We start from the raw sequence: 12,136 nt of genomic DNA on the forward strand, positions 1-12,136 counted from the left end.
AAAAAATAAAACCACCAAAAAACTAAGAAAAAGAAAGCCCTTATTGCTTAAAAAGTGAAAACACACACTACGTGTTTCTGCAGTGGATCTTCATTGACGAGACCTCTGCGGGTCACTCTTGATGAGGGCACACACACACAAAAACCCACTAGGAAGTCCCCTGGCTGGCCACTGCTGAGATTGTGGATTTGTGAGATGGAAAAGGGAAACTTTTTGGTAAGAACTGACCTACCTGACCAGCACCGTCTTCAGGTGGATCTGAACCTCTTCGTATGATATCTAATTCCTGAAGAGGAGAAAGCAGGGCACAACCAAACTCAAACATTTATTCTTCCAACCATGGCTCAGTTCAGTACAACATGCTCCACACATCTCCTATCTGTGTTAATGGAGCTTCGTTTTTAGATCGTTGGGCTCCATGTGGAGCCTGACTGCGCTTATTGACCCACTGGACTGTAGGACGCCTAATGTGAGATCAGAAGACAACAATGACTTCCAGATATCCACACTGTGCCAAAGACTTGGCTACAGGGAGAAGCCAAACTGGGGGTGAAGCCAAGACTCATTTGATATTTGAATGCTTCATTTGATTTTTTTTTTCAGACTTTTGCACTTTTCTTAGGTAAAAAGTAATATTACACTGAACCTCTGATGCAATCCATTTTAAAAGTATGCAGTCTAGAACAGGAGAAGTGACTCCTGGATCCCACCAGTGGGATTCATTTTAAGGAAATCTCAGTGAGACTCATGATGTGCATCTTGAAGATAGAATTTACTCAAGGATCCTGGCTTCTCTGCTAGACCAGGAAGTGTGTGAAGTGCTTTATGTTTGCTGAGGTTAGAAGATCAGCTATGCATCTTCCCTGGCCGGGGGGGTAGGGTGGGGTGGGGGGGTGGGGTGGGGGGGGAGGGCACATGACACAGCCCCTTTGTTACTAACTTTATATTTCCCACTAGATACCTCCAAAGCACACAACCCAGTGTTGCTGGGCCATCATCCCTGCAACTGAGACTACCAGAGCCCCCCAAAAAATGAACCAATGAGAAGAGACATTTAGGGAGTTCCATTTACCCTCCAATCTTTCACAAAACACCTCCCCCACCCTCTGTTCTAGTCTCTCTTTGGAGTGACTCCTGGGCCTCCCTACTCACACCTCTCCCATCACACTTCTTGTCTCCCTGGGGACATACTTGCTCTTTCTGGCAGAGCTTCTGCCTAGCATGCTCCAACACATGCTCATAACACATGGAATAGCTCTCGAAGTTGCTGCATTCTCTTGCCATCACATCACAACCCAAGGAGAGGAGGCAGGCCTCAAGGTGATCTTTCCTGAAAGTGATCTGAAAAGGAAGGGGCATTATTCACAGCAGCTCTAGCAGGATAGCCTCACCACGCCAGGGCACCTGTTGCCTGGGCTCACAGACCCATGTCCATGTCTCCTCCACAGAAAAACACGGGCTCTCGCCTTGCAGGTCTCTTTCGGGTCTGCTCTTAGTATTTGCAGGTAGGGACAAGAGTACAAGGGGAAGCCTATATGTCACATATCTAAGTATTCTGGATGCTTAGTGGTTATAAATCAAACTAATAAGCTACTAATTCTCCTACTTTGAAAAATAGATCTTCAAAACAACTTGGAAGGCCAGGCTTGAATTTCTCATTCTTGGGCTGCTCTGAGTTCTTTGCTGAAATGTGGTGACTTGGAGAGAGCTGGTCACCGACCTCTAGGTTACGGTATGATCCCCTTGTCTTCCCACCTCTGGCCTCACATCACACCGTGGAGGGCCCTCACATGTATGTAAACAGACACTCCGGCTATCTACAGCCCTACACAGCTGCCCTTGACCACTCCTGAGGCCAGGGTATGCACACTGGCAGTAAGGTCCACTCTCCCTGTGGGGAGCAGGATCTGGGGAATTTTCAGGGAGGAATCCCAGGAATTCCTAAAGCGTGGTCTAGAAAGAAGGCTAGAGATCTGAGTGGGCATGTCGCCTTGGCTGTGGGTATTTCTCACCCTTTGAGGAAGAGTAGGGCTAGAGAAGAGCCAGAGAAGGCCTCTGAAGAATGAGCATCTGGCAGGGACCCCTCTTGCTCTGGTTGAAGGGCCTTACTGCTACTCTCTTGATAGTCCCATTCCTTCCCTTTCTCTAAGAGATTGGGCATTCTTTTAAAGAGGTAGCCATTATGGAAGAGGGGAAAAAGTTCACCCCTCCAAGCCTCTCAAGAGAAATGGGAGCCCATATGTTGGAGATAGGACAGATCTACCTGATTGGGACCTGCATGTCCTAATGCTTGTGTGTGTGCGTCTATGTGTCCACATCAGTGAGCACATCTCTGTGCATCTGTGGATATGTTTGTGTGTCTGTGTCTGTATCCATTATGTGTATGTATATGTGTATTATGGCTCTCTGGGTGTGTCTCTATCTGTGACCATCTGTACATATCTCTGTGTCTATGTGTGTTCCTTTGTGTGTATCAGTGAGTTTGTCAGTGTGTGTATCTGGATGTCTTATGGGGCCCAGACCCAGCCTGCATGCTTACATGAGCTTCCTCTGTGACACTTCCAGGGTCAGGAGGGCTCCAGGCTCCCTGGCAGGGTGCAACAGAAGCTTTTGGCCTGGGGTGGGTCCTGTGTCTCTGACTTGATTGTCCCAGTGAGGCCCAGTACACCGTGCTCTTGGTACAACCTCAGCGCCCCTACTGACTTCCAGAGGAAGCCCAGTCAGGCTTTGCCAAGGCGAGTTATTGAGGCAAACTAGCAGAGATGGCCAAAAGTGATAAAACTCAGTACTGATGGAGTGAGGAAAGTGGCTCGCTCAACGCTGCCGACGGCAGGGGAAAATAGTGTGGCATTTTGGGGGGCAGACTAGCTGTTTCTATGAAAAGATTTTAAAATGTTCATGCCCTCTGGCCCAGGAATTCCTCTTCTAGAACTTTATCTTTAGGGATAATTAAAGTGACACACAAAAAACATATGTGAGCAGATGTTCTTTACAGTAGCCTTCCCAAGAAAAAGAGCAATGGAAAAGATCAAAAGTGCCTCATAAAGGGAAACAGGTTGAATCTTTCTCACTTGTCTGCACAATGGGATACTAGGGAGCCACCAAAAATTATGCTGTGGACGTATGTTCATTGACAAGGAAACATGTTGGTAACATGTACTCGAGTGAAAACAAGTACACTATAATGGAATAATTTAATTTGGTTTTTGAAAGTTAATGAACAAAGAAAATTATGAAGTTTGGAAGGAAATATGCCAAAATAATAATAGGCGTTATCAATGAGGGTAAGCTAATGAGTATGTTTTCTAATACATCATATTTCTATTTTCTAATATAATCAGAACATGTATACATGATTAAGATAATTTTATATAAGAATGGACATATAAATAAAATGCATATCCTGATGAAAAGATAAGAAAGCTTTTGTAGAGATCATCACCCACAGCAGCTTGGCAGGGGGCATTGAAGAGATACAGATTGGAAACCGTAGGTGAACACGTCTGCTCATGGGGAATTTAGTGAACAGGAGCCAGGCAGTCAGGGGAGGGCACTTGGCATCCTTCTCTCATTCTCTGGGGCTTCCTCTAGGGGTCCCATAAGGGGCGTGGGAGTAAGGGCAAGCCACCCTGCTCTGGAAAGGGAGCAGGAGGACAGCCAGATTTAGCTTCTGACATCAAGGCAAGGGGAACCCAGATTCCATCCCTTGGTTCTTGACTTCTTTATGGTGACAGGGTCGAGGCGATGCAAATTTAGGACAAAGGAAACACTTCCCAGACTGAATATGATGAAAGCCTGAAACATTAAGAAGTCATGAGACCACATCCAAGGCCATCAAAATGTGGCTGGTGACCCCTTCCAGGGGGGCTGGGTTCAGTGCCCGAAATCAGTCACAGGGACTCACTCCTCACTGTCCTGGACAGCAGTCTCTCTCTCTCTCTCTCTTTAAAGATTTTATTTATTTATTTATTTATTTATTTATTTATTTATTTATGTATTTATTTATTTAAGAGAGAGAGAGAAAGAGAGAGAGAGCACAAGTGGGGAAGAGGATCAGAGGAGAGGGAGCTCAATGCAGGGTTCGATCCCAGGACTCTGAGCTCAGGACCTGAGCCCAAGTAGATGCTTAACCTGCTGAGCTACCCAGATGCCCCTGGACAGCAGTCTCTGGATCTAAGCATTCCATTAAGGCCTCCAATGGCTTTTTAGCAAGGCAAATGCTTCTCAAACTAATGTCACCACAGTCACCATGGTAGATATAAGATCCCCCCAACAAACAGAAATGCAGACTTGGACATCAATGGCCTTCTGCCATCCCTTCTTAGCCAGCATGATACTTTACCCAGTAAGGGTGAGGCACCTCTGGGTGAGTCTGTATTATACCAGAGTGTAGGAATGGCCAGGACTCCCCTTGAGCATCTCTAGAGGCCAGAGAAATTGTCTTTTGTTACTGTGTTTCTTAAAAGCTGTTCTGCAACCTACCCTTGCCTTCCTAGGTCACTAAATGTCAACTCTGTGTCAAAATGCAGCATGGAGTGGGTTCATCTGTCAGCTTCCCCCTCAAGGCAGGCCCCTGGGTTCATAAAAACCACAGAGCAGCTGTGAATAAATGGTCATAAAAACCATGACCTCCAGTGGGCTGATTCCTTCACCAACAGTTAAGCCTGAACTGGGATGAATGGCACTGGCTGGAAAATCACCAGAATATTCTGGAGAGCCAGCCTAGGGTGAAGCATGGAAGGTGCTAGGCCTTGTTATGGCAAAATCTGGCTCTGCTGGGAGCAAATTGCACCTCCTTGGTGTGTTTCATCTTGGAGCCCCTCATAATTGGCCTAATATCAGGCACACATAAGGGGTTTTGATGATGTTTCTAAAAAACCCACCTCTGCTGACAAAATGCTTCGGTGACGTCCCACTGACTCTGGGATGAAATCAGACTTCTTAGGGATTGCCTTCAGGCCATTCGGTTACTGGCCCTGTCTATCTTTTCAATGTCCTCCTCTGAACTCTGCTATATTTCCTTCTTAGATTTCTCTGCCTTTCTTCCCCAGCCCTTCTTCATCTGGCTAACTCCTATTTGCTTTAAGACTTGGCCCAAACAACACTTCCTCCAAGAAGTCTTCCCTGACTATTTCTTCCCTACGCCCTAGGTGGTTGTATCTCCTGTGTATGCCTCTTTCAAAGCATGTAACGTGAAGTGCCTTTTCCTGACACTTCTGGGTCATCTGATTTCATAAGCTCTTTGAGGGCAAGAACTGTGCCTTTTGCCTTTAATCTAATAAAGTGCCTAGAAAAAAAAAAATAGGAATCTACAAACACTTGCTCAATGAGTACATGACTGTTGGCATATGAATGGAAATGGTTCTGGAATCCACACAATAGATTATAGTTCTGATTTGCAATAAAGGTCAGTTTCTAAGTTTAGGTCAGTGTGTTTGGTATAAAATTTGGGCAAGATGGTAGAGCTTATTGCAAAGATTGGTTTTCTAGAATTTGGAGAAGGAAGCAAAGATCAGTAGAGGCCAATATGGATTCCAGAAAACTCAGGTTAGATGAGCCTTTTCCTCAGGAAATGCAGCACAGTGTACCTGGATTTCAGCAGGATATCTGGACAGGTTTCTCCTGATGTCCTTGTGGAACAATGGAGAACATAGGCTGGGTGACGGTACAACTGGATGGGCTGCTGGCCACTGACAGCCTGTGCCCAGAGAGTGTGGTCAGCCTGAAGGGGACCCACAGTGGGGAGCACAGGGTTGGGGCCTGTCATGGCATACACTGTTAGTAATGATTTGAATGAGGATACCAAGGACAGGCTGACGAACTCATGAACTTGGGAGGGAGAGAGAGCGTGCTGGATGTAAAATATCCAGATTTTTAAGGATTTCAAGGAGTTTAGAATGGGTCAAATTGAATAAGAACAAGGCTACTAATATGGCAGCAGCAGGATGCCTGAAGGCAATGTGTGGGCTTCAGGTGACTGTTAGCCTAACGAGTCATCAGTGTAGTGGCTGCCAGTACCCAGCATACTCATGGGCATTCATCAAAGCACAGCACACAGGACACATAGGCTTTCTGCTCGTCAGACAATCTTGAGTTTAGAGGGGACTGAGCAGAATGGTAGGGCTGCTCATATAAAGTGATTGAAGGAAATGAAGGTAACTTAGTCTAAAGAAGAGAAGGCTGGGCTCAGGTCCTGGATGTTTGCTTGTGCAAGCTGTGCTCCGCACAGAGGCACCCAGGTAAGGGAGGAGCACAGTGCCTGCTCCCTCTCCCAGTTCACGGCCTGGGCTGGGGCTACACCCATCTGGAGGAAGGAGTAACGATTTGTAGCCCACCACCCAGGGGAGCGCCCTTTTGGGTTTGTGCTACTAGGGCAGGCCCTTCAGTGTAGTTTTACCAAGGCCTCACACATGCTAGCAATGGTGCTAATTGAGCTCCTCTGATTGACCTGCCTTTAGATACCTAAAGACTTGTGAGGGGTCACAATCATGATCTGTGGTGTCCCAGGGACAGAACTAGGATCCATGATGGAGCTGGTGGGGGGGCCAAATCCAATTCAGGAAGATCTCCTTGAAACAAGAGCTGCCAGGAATGGCTGGGGAAGGGGGTGGGTTTGGAAGAGAGTGAGTTCCCTGTCATTGCAGATGATCCAGAAGAGGCTAGAAGTCCAGGCATAGAGTTTGGAGGGATCTAACATCCTGGAGTCCTCTCATTCCAAGACACAGGCAGGCAGATACCAACCTCTTCAGTGCACCTTGGGTTTCAGTTATACCCAATACGGGTTTGCCCTGATATCCACATTTCTTTCCTAGACAATCCCATCTTCAACATTGGAGTAAAGTTATATACATATGGATTGAGCAGATCTTGAGCCACAAACTCAAGATCTCAAACTCAAAAAAACTTTTTTTGTTTGTTTTGTGGTAAAATATACATACCATAACATTTGCCATTTAAACTGATTTTTTTAAAGTAACCTCAACACTCAAGGTGGAGCTCGAACTCTTGACCCCAAGATCAAGAGTCAGCTCTTGATCTACTAACAGAGTCAGCCAGGTGCCACAGTTTAAACATCTTTAAGTGTAAAGTTTAGTAGCATTAAGTACATTCACGCTGTTGTACAATCCCTAGAATCCTTTTCATCTTGCAATACTGAAACTCTTATTCCTACTAAACACCAACTCTCGTTCCTCTTCCCCCAGCTTCTAATAACCACCGTTCTACTTTCTGTGTCTATGAATTTGACTATAGTAGGTACTTCATAGAAGTGGAATCATGCAGCATTTATGCTTTTGTGACTGGCTTTTTTCACAGCGAAGAAGGTCTTCAAGGTTCATCCATGATGAAGCACAGGTCAGAATATCCTTCCTTCTTTAAGGACAGCCACAAATTTTCTTGCTTCAAACCTGTTTCTAAGCATGTCCCACCTTAATCACCTCTGTACCTCTGGTTGAGAACCTCTGAGCTACAGGGACCACAAGGAACCACTTCATCCCCTCATCAGAATACACAAGGACCATATTTGAGTATAATTGAAAACTTAAATGAAAGATATGTAAATAATCAAGCTCCGAGAAAAAAAATGTGTCCCCAACCAAGCTAGAGAATTCTCTATCTTGTAATTAAAAACTGAAGTGTTTATTATGAAATTATGGGGAATATTTGAAGAGCTTAGAAAAATATAACTTTGAGGGAAATAATTGTTTTTAAAAATTAAGCATGTTTTGCTAAATCAGGTTTTAAAAAAATGATTGAATTTCAAAGGCAACTGGATTCATAGCTACTTACTGTACTTATGCTTCATTTGTTAATGATCCTAAAGCTCTGCTATGGCCAAATAGCACATATACTCTCTTATTTTGCCTTTTCAGCACTGTTTAGAAATAATCAACAGTTGAAAATTCTAAGAACTGTGTGTATGAGTATTGTATGTATTAAATACATATTATTGTTATATGTAGAGCATATTATGTAGAGCTGTTATGGATTTAAATATATATACACACAAAAAATTGTTGATACTGGCTTCCTTTGTGGAGGAATAGCTGGGTATGGTAGAGTGAAGGAGTAGAAATGTTACCTTTCTGATAGTTTGTTTTTGTTTTTGTTTTTGTTTTTGTTTTTGTTTTTGTATTGTACATTAAAAACAATGTTTCCTAGGTAGTGGAATTATAGGCTATTAGAGTTTCTCTCTTCCAAATTTTCTATATTAAAAAAATCAACACAGGGAGTGCCTGGGAGGCATAGTCAGTTAAGCGTCTCACTCTTGATTCCCGCTCAGGTCATGATCTCGGGGTTGTGAGATAGAGCCCTGCATGGGGGGCTCTGCACTGGGCAAGGAGTCTGCTTGAGATTCTCTCCCTCTCCCTCTGCCCCTCCCCCCCTCACTCTACACATGTGCACGCACTCTCCTTCTCTCTCAATAATAAAATAATAAAATAAAATAATCAACACAGGAAATGTTGCTAAAAAAAACTTGTTCATCAACAAACTCCAAGGTTACTTTAAAAAATTGGCCAAATCTGATATTAACCACCAGATATTAATTAATCTGATATTAATTTCTCTCCCATACTTTATTAGAAATCAATCTTTTTCCAAAATTAAAATGATAGCAAGTGATTACTACTTTGAGTTAAGCCTCAGAATTTGTATCTTTATTCTAAGGGAGTAAAGGAAGCATTGGGAAATGTCTTCCTTGTTTGAGTTTCTGTTACAAAAAAAAAAAAACACTCTAAAATGACTTGACTTTCAATACATACCTCTAGTCCACCATCCTGGTAGTTTTCCATTAATCTCTGTATAAATTTCTCAACTATTTGTGGTCTGCTAACTGAAAAGTCTTCTTTCATGACATGGTGCTTCCAAAGGTCTAGGAGGAGAAACACACCAATGCAAATATCATGAAACATTGAACAATAATTAATGGCTACTGTCTGAGATGTATCACTGGACGCAAAAAACTGTTATTTCCAAATACACAAAAACTAATGGGTGAGTCAGGGGGAGGAGGGGAAGGTGGTTGAGGACACAGAATCCTCCAGAACATAGGAATAAGGAAGATCTCTAACAAGATTCCTGACGAAAAGATTTGGAAAAGAACCTCTGAAGCCCAGTGAACAATATTTGTTAAGTCCTGAATCAAATGTTATTGTTGGTCCAACATGACATCCCTTTTCATTAAGTTCCTACATATATCTGAACAATTATCTTGGTCTAATACAACTAAATAAATGGAGAGCTATTATATTTACCGTCACAGACTAGGAATGTTGAGAGCTGACAGATTATGGATTGAAGGGCAACAGGTTGACACATGAGATGAAGCATATACATAATTATGCAAAGTAGTATTGCTTAGGACAGCAGTAGCTTGGAAGCAACACAGGAACTATGGTATATCCTTTTTTCTTTTACTTTTTAGATCAAATCATTTATTTTTTGTGTTACAAAAACAAAAATAAATCCAAGCAGGTAAAGAAATAACCATATTGTTTTAAGTGTCTCAATCTGGATTCTGTGGTATATCCTTTCAGTGGAATAGCATGCAGCTATAAAAAAGAGAGAAACTTCTCCACATGATATGAAAATAACTGTAGATTGTTACGTGAAAAATGCAAGGTGAAGAACGATGAATATGAAATGTTATCTTTTATAAGAAAGATGTGATAAATATAATAAAAGAGGGGATTTCAAGCTTATTCAAGATTATTGCTCCAGAAATTCAGCATTTTCCAGTATCACTTCTCCCCTCTTTCCTGGGTCATTCACAATAGCACACATTATTTCTTCCACCTCATAAAAATTCTTCTCTTGACTCCATGTCCCCTGTCAGCTATTGCTTCATTTCTTTGCTCCTTTTTTTTTTTTTTTTTTTTGGCAAAACTCACAGAAAGAAAGGCCTGTCTTTACTGTTGGTGACTTTTCTCAAAATCTTTCTTAAGCCTACTCCTCTAGCTTTTACCCCCCACTGCTTCTCTGAAACTGATTTGTCATAAATATCAATGACCTCAACATGACTCAAAATATTCATTTTACTCAACTACCAGAAGCATGTCACATAATTTGTCACATTCCTCCTGCTTGAGAAAATTTCGTCACTAGACAGTGGGATACCACTCTGTCCTAGTTTTCTCCTAACTCACTGTTTGTTCCTATTAGGTCCCTTTTGCTGGTTTTCCTTTCCCCTCCCTACCTGCAGCTCTTAACATTAGAGTGTCCTAGGACTCAGCCCTGGGTTTGCTTCCCTTTTTCCTATCTACATTCACTCCCTTGGCCATTTCATCTAGCCTCATGACTAAATATCATCCATATGCTGACAACTTTCACATTTAGATCCAATACTCACTTGGCATCTCTTCCTGGATGTCTAAAAGGCATTTCAAAGGCCATTTGGGTATAAATAAATTCTTGATCTTCCCTCCATAACTTGCTATCTCAGTTGATGGCAATTCTACTTTCCTAGTTTCTCAGGTCAAAAGTCTTGGGAGTTATCATGGACTCTTCTCTTTCTCCCACACTTGATACACAATCCATTACTGGTTACTTCGATAATATGCCCTGAATCTGACCACTTGGTATTTCTACTGCTCCCAAACTTGTTTGAGCCACCATCTCCTCTTGCTTGGATTATTACAAGAGGCTTCAAAGCAGCCTCTCCTTTCTCCTACCTTTTTTCCTTTATAATCCATCGTCAACACAGCAGCCAGAGAAATTCTATTAAGATATATCAGGTCAGGGGCACCTGGGTGGTTCAATCGGTTAAGTGTCCGACTCCTTGATTTTGGCTCAGGTCATGATCTTGGGGTCGTGAGATTAAGTCCCATGTTGGGCTCCATGCTTAGCAGGTCTGCTTGAAATTCTCTCTCTCTTTCTCCCCTCCCCCTCTCCCCTCTCAAATGAATAAATTAATCTTTAAAAAATGAAATGAAATAAAATTAAAATAAAATAAAATAAAATAAAATAAAATAAAATAAAATAAAATACGTCAGATCATGTCACTCAAAATCTGGCACAGCCTCCCCATTACATTCAGAGTAAACACTAAGAGTAGGCTCTGCATGATCCGTCATCTTTTCATTCTTCTTCTCTGTAGGTTTCATTTCCTATTGCTTTCCCTCACTCTCTCCACTCCCACCACACTTGAGTCTTTCTGTTCCATAAAATGGTAGGCACCCTCTGTATGGGCTGTTCTTCTGTATAGGCTGTTCTTCTGTCTGTTTATCTGTCTGCCCAGATACCCACATAGCTAACTCCCTCATGGCCTTCAAGCTTTGCTCAATGTATCACTTTCTCTGTGGAGTCCATCCTGATTACCCTATTTAAAATTGCAAGTTGGACCCTTCAAACTCCACCACCACCATCCTCCTTATTTTCTCCATTATTTTATTTCTTGTGTTTATTGCTTATTATCTGTCTATCCCCTTCTAGATGATAAACTCCACAAGAGTAAGGAGTTTTGCTCCATGAAAGTAAGGATGTTTCTCCCAAACAGTGCCTAAAATATAGTAGTCTAGCACATACGAGGTGCTCAGTAAATAGATACTGAATGAGAGAATGATTTAGTGTATGCATTAAGAAGCACTGACAGTATATATTAAAACTAATAAAAATGGTTACATGGGTGGCAAAAGGAGGTCAGTGGCAGTAACTAGATCTCTAAATACATACATTTTTTGTATTGTTTTGATTTTTGAACCAGGTGAATGTATTCACTGTTAAGAAAATCAAACTTAAAAATATTATGACAGTGCTCGAGCTGTGGAAATGTCAACACTCCTTAACTTCCATATGGAAGAGCAAAAGCACGCGTGTATGTTTACTTATGTTGGGTAGGGCCTACTTTCTTGTGCACGGCCCCAGGAGAGTCTTGGAACAAAGAGAAACCTATGGATTCAGAGGTAGAAGCCAAGCCCCGCCCCACTCCCTTTTCTGTCGTGGGGTTGCTGGCCATCAGCAAGAGTACACACAGGGCCACTCCCTGTCCCCAGCTGTTTCTCATTTCAGATGTGATTTCCTATTCGTACTTTCATTTTTCTGACAGGAAACTTGGTGGATGCTAGAGGAAGCATCCGGCACAATCCTCTCAGAAATGTGGATACGACAGAGCAGGAGCCCCTGGTATTTATGTTATTTA

At 42.6% G+C, this 12,136-nt stretch overlaps 1 protein-coding gene across 1 annotated transcript in view; it reads right to left on the bottom strand.

Annotated features, from left to right (window-relative positions):
* The window catches only part of LOC144317014 (uncharacterized), a 140,085-nt gene that overhangs the window by 14,741 nt on the left and 113,208 nt on the right, over positions 1–12,136 (bottom strand). The window contains exons 36-38 of the mRNA XM_077902844.1: positions 8,763–8,872; positions 1,192–1,341; positions 233–286 (exon numbers count right to left, since the gene is read on the bottom strand). Coding sequence (XP_077758970.1) covers positions 233–286; positions 1,192–1,341; positions 8,763–8,872 — 314 coding nt within the window. The remainder of the gene's footprint in view (positions 1–232; positions 287–1,191; positions 1,342–8,762; positions 8,873–12,136) is intronic.

This window comes from Canis aureus, chromosome 7, assembly GCF_053574225.1.
Source record: "Canis aureus isolate CA01 chromosome 7, VMU_Caureus_v.1.0, whole genome shotgun sequence".
NCBI classification, from domain to species: domain Eukaryota; kingdom Metazoa; phylum Chordata; class Mammalia; order Carnivora; family Canidae; genus Canis; species Canis aureus.